At 39.6% G+C, this 20292-nt stretch overlaps 1 protein-coding gene across 6 annotated transcripts in view; it reads right to left on the bottom strand.

The window, feature by feature from the left end:
- CSMD3 (CUB and Sushi multiple domains 3) overlaps positions 1–20292 on the bottom strand; it is a 1175227-nt gene that overhangs the window by 421584 nt on the left and 733351 nt on the right. For all 6 annotated transcript variants that reach the window (XM_075825814.1, XM_075825808.1, XM_075825809.1 and 3 more), the window contains 5 exons: positions 18286–18474; positions 13530–13699; positions 9112–9268; positions 8671–8862; positions 4016–4142 (listed from right to left, as the gene is read on the bottom strand). In XM_075825814.1, the coding sequence (XP_075681929.1) occupies positions 4016–4142; positions 8671–8862; positions 9112–9268; positions 13530–13699; positions 18286–18474 (835 nt within the window). The remainder of the gene's footprint in view (positions 1–4015; positions 4143–8670; positions 8863–9111; positions 9269–13529; positions 13700–18285; positions 18475–20292) is intronic.

Here is a 20292-nt window from a genome sequence, read left to right as displayed (position 1 = left end):
AGCCCATGTCCTTAAGGGGTTAAGAAGAATGGTTAATCTGAACATTTGGTGGAGAAAATGACAATGATGAAAAGAGGTGGTAAATCTCTGCCAAGATTTATGACACCTTTTTGTATTATTGTACACTTTCATATTCCAAATACATTTTAGTGTCATTGCCACCAAGTCAACTATGTACAAATAGATCTGCAACTCTCCAGAAGCCTGTTTCCGGAGTCGTACTTTGGCCTTCAGAAAAAGGCTAAAATGCACCTTGGTGACCTTGTCCTGCATCTAAGGACCCTTACACGGCCTATGATGGGGCAAATGAGCATTCATATGAATGATCGTTCCCGATCATTGCCCTGTATAAACAGGGCAACGATTAGCCGATGAACGAGCAAACACTCGTTCAACGCCTGATCTTATCAATTATGAAGCAAGAAATATTATTGTTGTTGGCAGCACAGGGAGAGACGTGCTGCCAGCATGATAGAAATGTATGGGAACGAGCGATCGTAGTAACAATGGCTTGTCCCCATACATTGCTGATCATTGCTCCTTGTGAATGGAGCAAACGAGCACCGATCAATGAGCACTCAACCAACCCCTTCCCCCCCCCTAGCTAGGAGCTATCGACAAATAATGTCTACATTACTTGATTGGCTTTCTATCGTGTAGTTTCTAGGACATGTCATACATTTTCCAAATAAAACTTCACATAGACACGCTTCCTATTCTTAATATACCCCAGCTGTTTACTGCAACTCTTCAGATCTCTTCCACTAGTCTAATAACTTATTGATAACTTACCTTTATCTTAAATCCCACTCTCTTTCCCTGCTGTGTTCCATCTTGGCAGCTTACTGAGTTCACTTATTTACCCATAAAACTACCTGCCGTATCTTTGCCACTTTCAAAGTCTTCTTTTTACACAAAATAATCACAACTGTGCCCGGTTTTCTCAGCAACATAGATTGAGCCTTTAACATACGTCACCAGCTTTAGTATACCCCACCAAGCATTGCCTATATTTCTTCTGTGTACTAAATCTTCCTGGTAAGAATGGGAGAATTGTCTTAAAAAGAATATATCCATTTACGACATTATGCCAGTTCTATGTACTAAGTATATTATGTGCTATACTGCGTTTTTGTACAACCATGTGTCTGTGGTTATTGTGTATATATTTGTTATTTTGAAAAAATATATTTCAATAAAAATATCGATGGCAAAAAAAAAAAAGAATATATCACCAGAAAAATAATGTTTGTTTAAATCAAATTTCTATGTTAAACATTGAATGCAGGTTTTCCCAATGACCACTGAGCCTAGCAAAAGACTGACGCTTCCTGTTCTGCAGAGATCACTTCTTATCAGTCATCGCATTTTCATCACAGGCAGGAATACAATGACAGGTAATACCTCTATATATATATATATAGGTAACAAAGGATCCTCCACTTATAATAGACTGACCCTTCCTGTTCTGTAGAGATCACTTCTCAGCAGTCATCTCAGTATCATCACAAGCAGGATTACAATGACAGGTAACACCTAGATATAGATAACACAGGATCGACCATTGGCAATAGATGATGTATACAGCTCCTTTTACAATGAATAAATTCAAGCTGGAAAACCCAGTTAAAAAAGCAAGACATTGGAGGGTTTGCTCAACTTATTATCATTAATTATTATCTCTGCATGTTTCATTCCCTTATTTCCTCAGATAAAATAACATTAAGGGATTATATGGGATCACAGAAAGGGTATTTTTCCAGAAACAGCGCCACTCTTGCCTATGGGCTTTGTCTGGTATTGCATCACATCCTCATTCAGTTGAGTGGCGCTGTTTTTTATTGTTGTTTTTTTTAAAAAGCAGATACTTTTGTTTAAATAACTTTTGTGCCATATGCAAATTACTTTAAAAGTGTCCACTGGATGTTTGTTTCTTCAGCGGGCAAGTGTCCTTCGATCTTGGTGGCAACCCCTCCCATCTAGGCTGGATTGACCTCTTTTTCAGGGAGCAGTGGATAACGCAGGTGACGTCAGAGATGTCAATCAAGCCTAGATGGGAGGGTTTGTTGCTGTGATCGCTGGACCCTTACCTGCTGAAAATATGCCCAGCAGATACTTTAAGAGTAATTTCCATACAGCATAGGAGTTGGTGAAACGTCTTTATATACGGTATGCTTTATTACAGATGCTATATATGTTCTGAAATATCTCTTTAGCACCTATATAGCGGTTATGGCGTCTTAGGGTAGTCCAAACTGATGACAGGTTCCCTTTCAAAATCTTTATATTCCATAAAAACATTATAATAGTATCAAAGCTACAGAAACCTGCTGATGAGGTTATCGTTCCCATATGTGTGTTTTATTTCCGTCCATTTTTGTTACTGAGGATTTTTTATGTATTTACTACAAGCTAATATTGACTTCTATTCTCTATTCAATACTGTGATTCTATGTGTAACACAACAGATCTGAGGCAGTTGTCATGATTAATTAGCCATACTCCCATACGGATTAGTTGTGGGATTTGACTGTACTGCCTCACATAGTTTTCAGTACTGTTTGTTCCAATAAACAGCTACAAACCACATATTACATACATAATTATGCGGATATTAAAAATCACCGGTATAATAAACCTTTGTAACATTATTAAAGATGATCTTCCATCCAAGTTACTGGAGTTCCGCTAAGGGTTTTCATTTACAGAACAGATAGGTGGTCATTTTTGCATGACACACACATAGGTTACATCAAAAGGGAGCAGTCCGATTTTTTATTTGAGAAACCTCATCGGTTTAAAGGGGTTGCTCAGTCCCAAAAAATTGATGGCCTATCCTTAGTATAGGCCATCAATAGCTGATCGGTCGGGGTCCGACTCCCAGCACCCCCACTAACCAGCCGGGTGTCGGACCCCGACCGATCAGATATTGATGGCCTATTGATATTTTTTATAACGTTAAGATCTCTTCCATAACCCAACACAAAACTGTAATGGTAATAGGAGCATTCAGATGATCTGATTGTCTATAGGTTTTTTTACAACCAGAACAAGACAAGTCATTTCTGTTCAAAAAGGACACGGCAATTAAAAAAAAAATAAAACCATTGATTGTTGAAACCGATCAAATTCCATCAATTTATATTTACAATAAAGTTTAGAAAACAAAAGCAAGACTGTGACGGACATGTATAGGAGTACCAAGGGTGCCGTCACACCTGGTACCTGGTCCTTGAGGGGGCCCGAAGACTCCTTCACCACATAACCGAGAATAGTGGAATAATAGAGGAACAATGCACATATGTAAAGGACTCTCATGATATTTATACAATAATATAGTAACTGTATGCATAGCCATATTGTTATAGAAATAAAAAATTATAGGTGGTTTCCCATAATCAAAATTTATTATATATCCACATTATAGGTGATAAATATCTGATTGATGGGGGTCCAACCACTGAGGCCCCCATCGATCACGAGAACTTGCTTGTCTTGCCACTCTTGGGAGCCCCAGAGGAATGAATTGGTAGTGCACTTGCTCGACGACCGCCCTATTAATTTCTATGGGGCTGCCGAGCGCTATCTTGAGCAGCCCCATAGAAATGAATGGAATGGTAGTGCACATGCTCAGCCACCGCTCCATTCATTTCTATGGGGCTGCCAAAGATAGCGCTCGGCAGCCCAACAGAAATGAATGGGGCTCCCAGGAATGACAATTGACAATAACTGATGTCAGCGGTTGGACCCCAACCGATCAGATATTTATCACCTATTCTGTGGATAGGGGATAAATATTGATTATGGGAAAAACCCTTTAACTTTAATAAAATGTAAAGATCCTACACAATAGCATATCATGGTTAGGGAGTGGGTTCTGGTACATGATCATGGGCCCAATAGCTTCAAGTTAGGCCTTTGCCAACATCATTGTGTTTCCTCAGCTTTTGAGTTGCAAAGTTCAAAGTTAAATTTCCCATTATCTAACATGTAACTGAGTTTGCAATGTCTTTACCTTACAATATTGCCAAGGTCCACTTCAATTACCCAAGTGCAGCGTAGATTATTGTCATAAGGAAAAGGGTATCCAGGTGATAAAATTCTACCAGATGATTCTCCCTTGAAACGACCACCGCATTCAGCTAGTATGAGACAATAATAAATATCCAATCAGTGCCATGATTAAATATACTAGTAAACAAGATATCAAGAAACTCATAGCGACAGTGTATTAGCAAAAAATAAAATTTTTTGAAGGCTTCTACACTATATCATATAATTTTTAATAAAAACAAATTAGAAAGCTGCCCCAAACATACTGATTGACACACTATATATATATATATATATATATATATATATATATATATATATATATATATATATATATATATATATGTAAAGGTCATTCAGTATGTTTGGTACAGCTTTCTGATTCATTTCTATTAAAAATTACTTTTACTCTTTGAGATACAGCTGCTTTGTATTCTGCATACAGAGCAGCTGTATCGTTCGCTGAATCCTGTACCCGTCAGGGACTGACGGGTTCAGTAAAAGCGGGTCCTGCGTGTCTATGACACACAGGATCCACCTGTAATCTATCAAAGCTAAGTTCATAACTTTGATGTGATAGATTACAGGCGCATCCTGCATGTCAGAAACACACAGGTCCCGCTGACACTGAACTCCTGATGAGATTGACAGATTCAGGTCTTAGCAAACTATATAGCTGCTCTGTATAGAGAATACAAAGCAGCTGTATCTCAAAAAGTAACAATAATTTTTAATGAAAACATAATTAGAAAGTTGCACCAAACATACTGATTGACCTTTTTATTAAAGAAAAAAAAAAAAATCCCTTTCAAAGGCGTACATAACCTTTAGATGTTTCAAAGAATCATAATTTATAAAATAATCTTTATGACAAGTTTATAATAAGAAAAGTGATGCTGGCATTCACAAAGTAACTAGTGAAATAAGCTTATAATAAGATGGAGTTTATGATTAAAAGGGCAGGACTGTAGTCGTAGTTGGCGCCACCAACATCCTTATGCCAATGTTTAACACTCTCCCTTATCTAAGATGGTCTACTTTCTACAGTGGGGCAGATTCACCACTACTGTCTAAGTTTTATACAGTGTAAACATAGACAAGGCAGTCATAAAATGCATCAAATTTATCAAAGTGGTGCACACTATAAGTTTGGCTCATCTCGCTATGCATGCTGGAAACTTTTCCCTTCCTTATATGACCTATTAGTTGGCTTAGTTTACGTCAGTTTTTTGCACAAACGCCCCCTTCCGCTAAACCATGCCTATTGTTGAGTCTGTTGAAAAATTGTCTAAACAGTTAATAAATGTGGGCTCAATTTGAGCCAGAATTTAGGCGTATTTTGAACAGTAAATCTTCCCTGTTACTTTTATCACACTTCATCTACCATTCAAAAGGGTCATTCACACTAGGTAAAACTGATGTTGTGCCTATTGCAGGGTCTGAGGTAGTGGGGCATGACACAGGGATTCTCTCTCAGGAGTTCTATGATAGTCTATATCATGCAATACCCTTCAGACATTGCATTTAGCACCACACCGCAGACACTGCAATAGGCATCCCTCTCAGACACTGCATTAGCACTACTTCTCAGACACCGCATCAGCATTCCTCAGACACTGCATTAGGCAACACCCCTCAGGCAATGCATTTACAAACACTCCTTAGACACTGTATTAGGCAGCACCCCTCATACACTGCATTAGGCACCACCCCATCAGGCACTGTATTTACCACCACTCATTATATACTGCACTAGGCAGCACCCGCAGACACTGCTTTAGGCACCATCCCTCAGACACTGAATTAGGCACCACCCCTCAGACAGTGTATGAGGCACCTTGGCTCAGAGACTGCATTATACACCACCCCTCAGACACTGCATTAGACACCACCCCATCAGGCACTGTATTTACCACCACTCCTTATATACTGCACCATGTAGCACCCTTCAGACACTGAATTAGGCATCACCCCTCAGACACTGAATTAGGCGCCACCCCTCAGACACTGAATAAGGGCACCACCCATCAGACAGTGCATGAGGCACCACGGCTCAGGGACTGCATTATACACCACCCCTTAGACACTGAATTAGGCTCTACCCCTCAGGCACTGCATTAGGCATAACACAGTGTATGCAAAGGGATCCTTTTAAAAAAATACATAATTTTTGTTAATAAGTCCTTCTATTTTCTTAAGATATCCATATAAGGCCCTGTTCATACTTCATATTTTTTTTCTAAGTTTAATGTATATGCTGGGCAAAGCTCCTGATGTAGATGTTAAATGTAGGGTGTGACAGATGCCTAACACTGGCATCCTTCACCATAGACTATAATGGTGTACGTTAAATGGATACGTAATAAACTCTTATGACTCTTCTCGTGACATATGTTTTGAATGGATATCATTATAGTCTATGGATGAATGATGCCACTTTTGGGCATGAAACACACGCATCCTCACCCATAGACTATTATGGCGTCTGTTTAATGTATACGTCCTGAAAATCTATTGAAAGCCTATGATGCATACATTAAATGTATGACTGTGATGTATGTCATACAGTAGCACTCCTTTTTTCCTCTTTGTATGTCATACAGTGGCATACGTCACCCATAGACTCCCATGTTATAAAAATGGAATCCGTGCAGTATATTTCTTTGCTGATTTTGTGGGATGAAATAACGTAGTCTCCTACACTTTTAATAGCTAATAAAAAGTTATACCAACGAATGCCTCCATTGGCCTAATGGAGCCCTTTAGAAATATTTAGTGTTACGTTGGGAAAGCGTTATTTTTAATATTAAACTTTCAAAAATTAAATACATTGGCTAAAAATTTCAGTCAATAGAATGACTACATGAAGGATGACTACTTGAACTTTCTATGACTTCAGTGGCAGCTAGGGCATTATGGATAGTTGTGTCCCGAAACTAATGTCAGGGTTGAGTAGCCTAGATGTCCAAAGGCAATCTAGAGTAACAACTTTACAGACATCCAAGAAACGAGACTAGAAGCAGCACTTGAAAATGCTTCCATGGAGGAAGTGAAACGTTGCTGTGTTGGGTGAATAAATTCACATTTTTTGCTGAGTGCTGCTTCTAGTCTCGTTTCTTGGATATATGCATGAGGAGCACGTCGCTCCTTATTTTTGAAGCTAGCACCAACCGTTTTCTTGGCTATTTACGCAGTGCTGCTCCTATCCCCTGTTCTACTGTGAACTTTACAGACATGTAACAATGCAACAGTAATGTGTTCAAAAATACCAAATGTTATCCTATGCAAATCATCCAGGGAATGATGATAGTCAGATCAGTACACCATGGGCCAACTAAATTAGTATCTCATAGAGACAACTCTCAGACGTGTATGTGAACAGACTTGAGTGCATTAAATCCTCCATTGAATCATCTATATACAGTATACAGTATCCCAGTTGATTACATTGTCGGGGGTCTTCAAAAATCTTTGGTGCTCAATGTGGCCACGTGTGCCTCATGTTTGAATTAGCTTTTGCTCTTTTGCTTTATATTATATATATTTTTTAATAAGTTTGCTAGAAAATTATAATCAACATCTATAATGGACCACGGTTACAAAGGTTGCCCAGTTTCAGCAAATTCAAGTTTTCTGTATAATTAAAAGTTATACAATTTTCCCAAAAACTTTTTGTATTAATTCCTGGCAGTTTTCAAAATCTCTACTCGTTGTTATTCATTAGGAATATTCATGTTCACTCCAAGGGAATTAAATTCTGTCCATGGCCATGTGATGGACACACAGGTGGTGGGATCATTACAGGGTCATGTGATGGACACACAGGTGCTGGGATCATTACAGGGTCATGTGATGGAAACACTGGTGCTGGGATCATTACAGGGTCATGTGATGGACACACAGGTGCTGGGATCATTACAGGGTCATGTGATGGACACACAGGTGCTGAGATCATTACAGGGTCATGTGATGGACACACAGGTCCTGGGAATGTTACAGGGTCATGTGATGGACACACAGGTGCTGGGATCATTACAGGGTCATGTGATGGACACACAGGTGCTGGGATCATTACAGGGTCATGTGATGGACACACAGGTCCTGGGATTGTTACAGGGTCATGTGATGGACACACAGGTGCTGGGATCATTACAGGGTCATGTAATGGACACACAGGTCCTGCGATTGTTACAGGGTCATGTGATGGACACACAGGTCCTGCGATTGTTACAGGGTCATGTGATGGACACACAGGTCCTGGGATCTTTAGAATACACAGCTCTCATACACATAATGTAACTGTAACAAGCCGTGCACCTATGTGTATATCACATGACCATGGACATAATTTTATCAACTGGAAGTAAACAATGAAGCTTCCTGCTGAATAACAACAAGCAGAGTTCTTGAAAACCTTGAGGAATTAATACAGAAAGTATATTGGTAAATTGTATAACTTTTAATTTTAGAAATAACCAACACACATTAATTTGCTGAAACCAGACAATCCCTTTAATATAGCATCAATATAATTTTAGCATTTGAAATGCCTTATTAATTGTTGTTGATAAAAATAAAAAGGCCTTGAACAAAATACACATAATATATGTATATTACCAATACAAGATGGTAGGGGATAGTCCCATGCCCTCCTCTCTCCAGTCATGCATTTCAACAGACTGCTTCCATGGAGTGTGTACCCAGGGTTACATCCATAGATGATGGTGCTTCCAGCAAAATGTCCCTGGTCACTGATTTTGTATCCAAATTGTGGCACTCCAGGGTCTTCACAATGTGAAAGTTCAAAACCTAAAAAATGGTTAAAACAATTAAAGAAGTATTAACTTGTTCTATACATAGTGCATGAATACAGATGTAGCAGAGTTAATCATCCCTTTAAAGTTTTGACAGAGAAATCGACAACACAGATTCTGCTACCATTCAAAATCTGGATGTGATAAACAATTTTTTGGCTCAAACAAGGGTATTATTTATGTTTTTGAATTTCAATAACTTTATTTACATTTTTAAAATGTTATCACTAATAATAATACTCACTGGTATAAACCAATTGGAAACCTTCATCATTCACGTCTGAGTCTGAATTAAATTCCAACCATATATGGTTTGATGTGCTGCTCAATGTCAGTCCTCTCAGAGAAGATGCTGTAAAGGCCCCCATTAAATGTGCTGTGTTGTCTCTCCCATCGTATATCTGAAACACAAGGAGGTACATTCATGTACAGTAATCACACATGTAATTATTAGATTATGTCACGTCAACATGGAGAGGTCTTGACAAGATGTTGGTAAATATAGTAAACATTTTTTAATATTTATGAATAAATACTAAAAATAATTATTTGATAAATTGCCTTTTGGTTAAAAGGCCTCTGACAAAAGACACTTTAGATATAGTGGAACGTTAAATGTCCCAGGGTAGTTAGAATAGTTTGTTTGGGTAGTTAGAACAGTCAAAAATTTTAGTGCAACTATGACGTGTGGCAAAATGTTCTACTTTTTTAAATCAGAAAACTGGCGGACACCTTTTGATATATACCCTCCAGTGGGGGAATTTAACAACTTTTCTATGCCAGTTTTCTGAAAAGTCGACATAAAAGTCATCATTTTCTGAAAGTGGACGGGGCCACCCGACATGTTCACTTAAGGTTTTATGTAAAGGTAAGTAACTTACTCATACAGCTTCTTTATTAAAGGGTTATTATTATCTTATACAGTGATATAATTCGATAGGATTTGCCATCATTTTATGATTGGTGGGGGTACAACCTTTGGGACCCCCACCGATCCTGAGAATAAATCCTGAGAATAAAGGGGCCGCAGCATCATCCACTTCTCTTCGTTAACACCCAGCTTCTTGGCAGTGCACAGACAGACAGCGTGTTCTCGAGAGATCACGCTGTGACGTCACTTCCCCAGTTCCTGCATCGTGTCGGACGAGCGAGGACACATCGGCACCAGGCGAGTAATTATACAACAATAAGTAATTATACAACAATTCATAAGATAGTCAATAAATCTGTTTAGGGTGTATTCACATGTGCAGGTCAAGACAAAACCATGTGGGAATCATAAATGGAAAGAGTATAAAGGACAGATACTAATTCTCCTCTTTTTGAATTCACTTCTAATTTTGGTTTCAAAAACATTATTAAAAAAAACCCCGAACAAAACCTGATCAAAACCTGTACGTGTGAATACACTCTTACTAGATAATGGCAACTAGACTAAACATTAAGTTCTACGTATTAGGCCCCATGCACACGACAGTATTTTCATCTAGCCCGAAATACTGACCGTAAATACGGATCAGTAGGCATCCGTATTTCATCCATATACACGGATCCGTACAAAAAGAGGGAGGTTGCAAATGATGTCATCGGTATGTTGCCTAGCAATGCTTCCGTAAATATGGACGGTTTAAGGATGCACATCAGTAGCCGTCTGTATTTATGTAAGCGCCTATAGGCTTCTATGGGAGAGTCCTTTCCATAATTACTGACAAGAATAGGACAGGTTCTATAGTTTTTTCAGCATGGCCACCCATCAGTAAAAATACTGAAAGGTGTCCGTGGCCAACATAAATGAATGGTCCGTAATTACTGATGAAAAATATGGTCGTGTGCATGGGCCTGAGGCATCATGCACCCTGGATCTGCGTCCATTGCCCGATATACACTATAGGTCCATACTGTACCTCTGTGCGCTTTAAATTTTATAATTTTAAATTTTTGTAGAGTCTAAGGTAAAGTGTGGTGAAAAGATGATTTTAATAGAATCAGCGAAAAACTGGGACTCAAAGGGGTTGTCAAGGATTAGAAAAATATGGCTGGCTGCATTCTTCCAAAAACAGCACCACACTTGTCCACAGGCTATGTGTGGTATTGCAGCTCAGTCCCGTTGACTTCAATGGAATTGAGCTGCAATACCAAACACAACCCATGGACAGGTGTGGCACTGTTTTTGGAAGAAAGAAGCCATGTTTTCCTAGTCCTGTAAAACACATACAAGTTAAATACTGGCGAGGATTTTATAGAATCAAATAGGAACTAATGTTATTGTACTTTCTCAACTTAATTTGTAAATAAAGTCTTAACGCTTTGAATACATTCAAATGATCGGTTTGCCTTGGGGCATGACAGCAGAACAATAGAAAGATAAATGACTTTTGAAATGAACTTGGAATGGGGCCGAAGTTGCAGACGACTGTTCTTGAAAAACGAGTGAAGCAGAACACGGTTCTGTGAATGCATTTTGACTAAACAATATTGAGAATTATTCAGTTGAGAATCAGGGTTTCTTATCCATCATCCGGGAGAATTAATTACACAGTGTATGTCCAATATGACATCTAATATTTGGTTAACTGCACTAAAATATTCCCTGCTCGATTTGAAGGTTTATAGGATAAAATATGGTCATATTTCCACAGCTTTTTCATCTTAAAATCAAAGTACAAAGTGTAATATTTCATCCCTTACAAAGCAAAATGTTCAAATTGTTTTGTACATTAAAAACTCCAAGTGATAATCTCATAAACACTGAGCCTCATGTCCCACCGAAATCCGCTTGCCAAGGCAGGAAGATGTGGCTTAGCGTTCATGAGGGTATGACTTTAACCCCTTCCCGCCGCAGCCCTTTTTCAGATCTTCATTTTCGTTTCTTGCTCCCCACCTGCCAAAAGCCAGAACGTCTTTATTTTTCCGTCGATATAGTCCTATGAGGGCTTGATTTTTGCGGGACGAGTTGTCGTTTTTCGTAGCACCATTTATTTTGCCATATAATGTACTCAGAAACGGGCAAAAAAAATATTTGTGGGGTAGAAAATGAAAAAAACAGCGATTCCTCCATTGTTTTTTTCGCCGTTTTTACAGAATTCACTGTGCCAATAAAACATCTTAAAATAACTGTATTTTGTGGGTCAATACGATTACGCAGATACCAAATATATATAGTTTTTTCTATACTTTACTACTTTTACAAGTAAAAACCTAAGTGTAAAAAAGAAAATTTATTTTGTGTCGCCAATTTCCGAGAGCCATAAGTTTTTTATTTTTCCGTCGATTAAGTGGTCTGATGGCTTATTTTTTGCGGGATAAGCTGTAGTTTTTCATAATACCATTTTGGGGTACATGCGACGGTTTGATCACTTTTTATTTTATTTTTTGTGGGAGATTAGGTGTCCAAAAAATAGAGATTCTGGGGTTTTCAATTTTTTTTTTTTTACAGCGTTCACCGTGCGGGTTAAATAATGATATATTGTAATAGTTCAGACTTTTATGAACGCGGCAATACCAATTATGTTTATTTATTTATTTTTTTACTATGCTTTAGGGGGAAAATGGGAAAAGGTTTTTTTTTTTAAACTTTTAATATTGTTTTTTTTTTTACACAAAAAAAACTTTATTGAACTCATTTTTACTTTTTTTATTAGTCCCCCTAGGGGACTTCAACCAGCGATCATTAGATCGCTTGTACGATATACTGCAATACTAATGTATTGCAGTATATCGTGATTCTGACAGGCATCTATTAAGCCCTGCCGGAGGGCTTCATTAGGCCCCCAGGCAGCCATAGCAACCATTGCCCCCCCCCCCGCGATTTCGTTGCGGGGGGCACAATGAGCTGTTAGACGGGGATATGCCACCTCCTGGACCCGCACCTATCTCCAGAACGGAGCCCCCTAAACCCCGTTCAGCCACTCTGTGTTGCGGATATATTAGGTGAATTCCGACCATGAAAAAGGTTATATGGTCGTGAGTTACATAAACAGCGTGGCTTGCTCAGCTACGCTGTTTCCGTAAGTCCCATAGAACTGAATGGTAGTTATGGAAACAGTGTATCTCGCATTCCATTCCGACAGAACCCCTCAACGGAAAGACAACGCTGACGTGAACAGGCCCTTATACATAAACATATTATACAAGAATAATACGTGCAGATAGACAGAACAATTATTAGGAAGTTAGATGTATTGTTAGCTATAGGGTCAAAAAAAGAGGCTCTTCTGACGTTGGCTCTCTCTCCCTGCTTATCACATATACTCATCTCTCTTCCCTCCTTCTATCCAGGGAGAGTATAGAAATAAAGCTTATATATATGTGTGGTCCATGTTAGCATGGTGTGAATTATACTAAAAGTTCTTCATTATTTAGAGCCAATCAATAAAAGTTATTTTTTATTTTAATTTCTCACTATTCTAGTGAATTATACTTATTCGTGTGGGAATACATTGTTTTTTTATTGGTGGGATAATTTTTATTCATTACATTTATGTATTTTTTTTCGCCATTTTCAAATCTTATAGAGAAGCCTATGGGAAAAATGCCACAAAACTAGGAGTATTTTTTCCCCAAAAACAATACAGTATGTGTGAGACCACCCTAAGCAGGAATTTTTGAGTCCTTATGTTAATATGTTTTTAGAACTTAAATATTGTTGAAAAAATAACCTACTTTTAGTACATCTCCTTGTGCTAAATGAAATGTCCTGGCTGAAATATTGATTCCTTTTCCTGCTTGAACTTGAATGCTGTAAATACATTCATGATTATTTTCATAGTTCAGTGGGTAATTCGGAGACAGCAGAATTCCTTCATTATTTGTTGCAGATGCTCCACATTCAGCTGCAGATAAAACACAAAGTGAGAGAAGACATGTTAATAGGCAGCACAGAGCTTCATAACTGCTTTTCACAATGAAACTGTAAAACATAACTAAGGCCATTAACATAATTACCAACCTGATCCTCCAAACTGGAGGTTTTAACATTCTTAGCTGAAGCACAATTGTCTTACTCAAGGGGATGGAGAATTCCCTGAAGTGGTTTAGCAGGTAAGTCTTGGATGCTATTTAGCTACATTATAATCATAATTATTTTAGATTTATAAGGAGGAAGATATAGACCAAGGTTGGTCACCATGTTATTGATTTGGTATGAGTACATTATAAAAGATGTGCACAATAAGGCACCGAATGGCAGTGCCGTACAAAGAAATGAGGGGGTCTCATAGCAAAGATTAAAATGCTCCTGCCATTTGGGTGCCAACTTTTCCCATCCAAGACAGAAGGGCCTCTAAGCACAGGTTCTTTCCATCCAGTAACAAATGGTATAAGACCTACCAGAACTGAGCTCCTCTCCCTAAGGGCCACTTAGCAGTTGCATGGTCTGTTTCTATGGTATGTACACCCCTGCTGAATGGTGCAACACAGAGTCGTAGCTACGTTTTATATCATTTGGGGTAAATATTCGACTATTCATCTTAGCCTTGTATCTAAGTACCCTTCATAAAGCAGACTAGGTGATTGGCACTTTATTTTGGATGCACATGCCCTATCAGCCCCCCCCCCCCCGACTAGAACCCAGCATGCTACATGCTATCCATAAAAAGTGGAATTCTTTGTGAACTTATGATTCTCCCCTTTGTTATCCAAAAAGTAGCACAACATCAATAATACGATTTAGTGTCAGACTAAAGTTACTTAAGAGCTCACCCTCCATCTATACATAACAGGCACGTCTACATTTAATTGTAATATTTGCTATCATTACTCGTATAGGGCATATAATCAACAAGGTTTAATGGGATATTTGTGTTCATTTGTCAGCTCCAAATAGAATTGTCTTTTTCCGGACCTTTGGGCTTCATTATTGTGAGTCCAGGTCCATCACAGTATCCCCTAAATTCTCTCAGACTAGTGTGACCCTGATAATATTTTACACATGTATAAAAATGAAACCATGATTTTAAGTAAATGGCACCAATGGCTACAGAATGTGGGTCAAGCAGTTGATGCAAGTATGCACCTTACCTCCAATTCAACTCTTTGCCCAGTTAATCCACCTCTGCCCTTATTCCTTTACTGACTCTCTTTTCTGCAAGTCCATTCACTTGCTACCCATTGCCCAACTAATTCATTTAAAAATGCTGACATGACATATAAGGGCATGCCCAGACGTGGCGGAATTCTTCCGCAACTGTCCGCATCAATGCCGCACAGAATCTGCGTTGCAGATTCTGTTGCGGATCTGCCCAAAATGGGCATTAAATTGATGCGGACTAGCCGTTGCGTATTGAGGTGAAAGTACTTCCCTTCTCTCTATCAGTGCAGGATAGAGAGAAGGGACAGCACTTTCCCTAGTGAAAGTAAAAGAATTTCATACTTACCGGCCGTTGTCTTGGTGACGCGTCCCTCTTTCGGCATCCAGCCCGACCTCCCTGGATGACGCGGCAGTCCATGTGACCGCTGCAGCCTGTGATTGGCTGCAGCCGTCACTTAGACTGAAACGTCATCCTGGGAAGCCGGACTGGAGGAAGAAGCAGGGAGTTATCGGTAAGTATGAACTTCTATTTTTTTTACAGGTTGATGTATATTGTGATCGGTTGTCACTGTCCAGGGTGCAGAAACAGTTACTTGCCGATCGCTTAACTCTTTCAGCCCCCTGGACAGTGACTATTTACTGATGTCGCCTAGCAACGCTCCCGTAATTACGGGTGTACACACGTAGTCACCCGTAATTACGGGAGCCCCATTGACTTCCTCAGTCTGGCTGTAGACCTAGAAATACATAGGTCCAGCAAGAATGAAGAAATGTCATGTTAAAAAACCAATACGCTCCGCAGCACACATAACATCTACATAACATCTACGGACTTCATTGCGGAATTTTGAATCTCCATTGAAGTCAATGGAGAAATTCCGCAATGAGTCCGCAACCAGTCCGCCACACGTCCGCAACAACCATTGTATGCTGCGGATACCAAATTCCGCACCGCAGCCTATGCTCCGCAGCGGAATTGTCCGCAACGTGCAAACGAACCCTACTAAAAAGCTGTGGAAGGCAATGGAGAAACGAGTCCGCTGCGGATTTCCGCTGCGGAGTGTCTGCAGCGGAATTCCAGAGCAATTCCGCCACATCTGGCCATGCCCTAAGACTGTCCACATCCTGCCCCCTCCATACATTACTATCCTAATCTCCCGACAGTCCAGGAGCGAGGAGTGGTGAGTAAATGCCTGTTGTTGCTTCTTTTTATCTCTGATCTGGGATCGGATTTTGAAAGTCTGGGGTCTGATCTAGGGCGGGGGGGAGGGGTCCATATAAAAGTGTGGCATTAGGCTATGATGCTTCAGTAACGCCCCTCTTTACAACCCCTTTAAGTGAAACAGTTTTGGTTATTTTAATATATATTAAAATAATAACTTTTTTTTATTTTAGAAAATTACACACAACAGCGTGCCGAGTTCCTGAATATAATGGTTAATGAGTCTCAGAGCTCAGTTTTTTTAAGTTTTCTATTTTGACATTTCCCTCACACCGCAGTTGGGCAGTAGTGATTACTCGGAATTGTTGATCAACCCTAGGTACATATTGCCTCCAGCTCAGCTTTAGTTGATGTCACAGCTTCTGCAGTTGTTTGAGGACATTAACTTTCTATTTCCACTGTTCCCATTTAAGATGAGAACTTTTCTCTGAGATGACTTGCCTGTGGGAGAGTTCCGTAAAGTGATATTTTAAAACAAATTCAAAGAGGACTGTGATAGATGATAAAACCCGTAATTCTATAGAGAGTAGCTGGTGTTTCCTGCAATTCTTCAGTAATCATGTGTAAGTGGAAACCAGATTCAAGTTTTATTGTAAAATCTGAAGTTTCTGGACAACTTTTTCATATGCCACCAAATCAGTGCTGTGCTCATGTTCCCTGGTCTAGTCAAAGAGTAGCCAGAGAATATTAGATATGAGCGAGGAGACCCAAACAATCTCAAGTCCTGTTCGATTTTTATATATTACATTACTTATACAGTATTATTGTGGTGAGCGGATTTACAACATGTGGGGAAGGGGTTAATTTTCTCACCTTCCTCACTTACTGAGGCAACACTGAAGCATTTATAAGCATGCCCAGTTCAATATACAGGGTTAGGTAGGGTTTTTTCACATGTGCTGATTTTCTGGCTTTTTTTGCAGCAATATTTGCAAAAATTGGGACAGAAAATGCCATAAAACTGGCACACGTGAATATGCCCATTGGAGAAAAAAAAAGACACAGCTGATTCCAGTTCTCTAGATATATGCAAAGCCTACATGTCCATGCATATTGTATTGTACAGATGTGTAATATGGCACCCATAGGTTGGCATGGGCCCATACTGTACCTTTGCATGCCTCTGATTTTATATGTAGGTGCACAGAGGTTTATACTAAAAGATTCATATGGAAAGTGTCATTTTCCAAGACACGCTGTATTATGAAGGTGTTCTCCCCTAGGAGTATTGCTTATAGGGAGGGATACTGTTTCTTACAAAGGAACCATGAAGTGGCTCACAAAGTGCTAATGGCTTCAAAATACAAATTGTAGGTACTGCTCCTTTTTTATTATGAAATAATTGAAATCTAAAACACTTGCAAGTATCAGCAATAAAATATATCTCCTCTCATCTTGGAAGTTTGCAGTACTTTGATATAAAAACAAAATCAAACAAAAAACAATAACAATAACTATATAATTCTAAATTATAAACCTACTGCTGACCAAACTTTTATTAAAGGAACCATGCACTAGGTTAATTAGAAAGGGCAATAATCTCAGAAACTTGAAGTAGTAGGCCCCAGTTGTACCCAGTAAATATCCCTTTACCAAGGCACCCTTCATTTACTTATCTGACTAACTGTTTAAATGCTACACTACAAAAGAGCATCTAACAATTGCCTATAAATAATATTGAACCAGGTAGGATCAGTTTAAAATACCCCATTCTGGCAATTAGAGGGCATTGAAGTCCCTCATTTAATAGACAGAGCTGAGAACGTATACAAATAGCATCTCTTGCTCTGGAGGACTCGGCACTTTAGTGCATTACATGCACAGACCATTGATTCCAATGGGAACTGTGTAATGCTTAATTTCCCCTCTGGTGGCACTGTAGGGAAATTGAACACTTTCTGCAAAGTTACCCGACATGTTAAAGGTGATTGTGTCTCATCAGAAGAAGCCCTGTTATCAGCAGTAAACCCTTTACTCTACATTGTATTGTAGCAAATTAGTTTAATTATTAGATTATCATTGGATTCTAAAGCAAAAAGGTTTAAAAAAGATGCAACATAAATTTTTGTACAAAGGATGTTCTTATCTGAGAAAAAATACAACTGTATTCAGTAAATTTCTTTATAGTGACTACACAGACAAGCAAATGAAAGCAGCTGACCACGTACCCACACACCTTGGCAGAGGTGCACTCCACACACGACGCCCACCACCAAGACATTTGATTTCTAATACTCCTTCAAGACGATATCCGGATGAGCAGGTAAAAGTAACCATGTCTCCTACTCCAAAATGATTTCCGTGTTGTCTTCCATACTGTGGAACTCCTGGATCCTCACATGGTTCAAGACTGTATTCTTTAATAAATAGGTTCAAGAAAAAAAAAAACATTACAAATGTTCTATACAGATGTAGAAATTCTTATCTTGACTCGAATAACTTGCTGCAGTGTGATAACTTACCACTTAAAGAGGATCTGTCACTAGTTTAGTGATGCCCAATCTCCTAACTAATCTAATAGGTGCTGTCACACTGATAATACTAGTGAAAATTGTGGCCCAAAAAGTTATGAGCTTTTTTTCGAAATATGCAAATAAGGCTATACTAGACAAGTAGGTGTTAACACCAGTGGTTCTCCTGAGGTGGAGCCTCCTCACAGTCTCTGATGCTGCCCTATCAGCATGAAGCTGCTTCACACAGTGTGAGAGACTGGGGCTGGAGGGAAGGGGGATCACTTCAAATAGCCATATCTCTGGGTGTGGACCACCTAGAACAGTGCTTCTGGTGGCATATGAAAGATGAGATTCTAGCTGTGAAATAACCGGAGATATAACCAGTTGGAAACACAGTCCGGGAATGGACGCTGTATACTTTATGATCACACTGTGTTGCTGGGCAGGGAAGATGTAAGCTCATTGGACAGCGTCATACAGAAAATATTACACCGCCCAGAGTGAAAAGAAAGCGTAACCTGCCATTTGACAATTATAGCCAAATTAGTATATTATATATAAAAATGCTTATAACTGCAAATAGTAAACGTTTTTGAAAAAAAATTGCACTGTAGTTAACATCATAGCACCTATTAAATTAGCTAGGAGATAGGGAAATAATAAACTAGTGACAGAGCCTCTTTAAGCAATTGAAAAACCATTGAAAAAGTCAAGTTAAAGTTTGTTGCTGCGTTAAGCGTTAAGACTCAAGATAAAGATTGTTACATCTAGATATTGAAAATAAATATATATTTTAAAAAAAACATTCGATTTATACATATCTCTGCTCTGTTGCAATTATTTACGATGCTGGTGTCAGCTGTGTATTACAACCTCGTTCTAACGTTCGTTATTGGAGATAACTTTGATCTCGGCCATTAACCACTTAGATGCCACGGTCTTTAGTGACTGGCATCTAAGCCATTAGAAAGAAGGGGTGACTTTGACTTCCGCTTCCGGCGCTGGGGATGCAGGACGCGAGTGACTGAGCTCCCGCTCCCGTCCAGCCTGTAAGCTCGCAATAGTCGCTACGGCGACGATAATCAGCGGTGAAGTCACCAGCCCTGCACACGGAAACATCACCGGTGGTGCCTGTATGGACAGGTACCTCCTCAGAAGCGCGCAGAAGCCAGCCATGGAGGAATCAGCCGCGGCCGTGGTAAAGGGAGGTAAGATGGCGGCGCTTCCCGCCACTGCGACCCTGCTATACACACAGGAAGATGAGCTGCAGCACCATCAGTCCCAGCTTTCAAGCCCGGCAGAGCACGTAATGTCCGCTCTTCCTGTAGCCATTGACTATGTAACCCTGGCCCGTGAAGTAGCCAAACAGATAGCGCCAGACCTGCAAAAGGCGCTGGAAAAAACGGTGCAAGACTCCCTAAACCGCGTGCATGCGGAGCTGGCACAAGTCACTATCAGAGCTGATGAGCTAGAACAGCGTATGACGCTGCTGGAGGATGAAAATGAGCGCCTGCAATCCAAACTTAGAGGGGTGCTGTCTGTTACTACGCAGTTGTGGGACAAGGTGGAGGATCTGGAAAATCGCTCCAGGAGGAGCAACCTGCGACTGGTGGGGCTGAAAGAAGCGGTGATATCTGCTGATTTGCAACGAGTGTGTGAGAGGACATTGCCGGAAGCTTTAGGTCTTCCCCGTCCATGCCGGGTGGAGAGGGCGCATAGAGT

This window comes from Rhinoderma darwinii, chromosome 5, assembly GCF_050947455.1.
Source record: "Rhinoderma darwinii isolate aRhiDar2 chromosome 5, aRhiDar2.hap1, whole genome shotgun sequence".
In the NCBI taxonomy this organism is placed as follows: Eukaryota; Metazoa; Chordata; class Amphibia; order Anura; family Rhinodermatidae; genus Rhinoderma; species Rhinoderma darwinii.
This window is presented reverse-complemented; position numbering and strand designations above follow the sequence as displayed.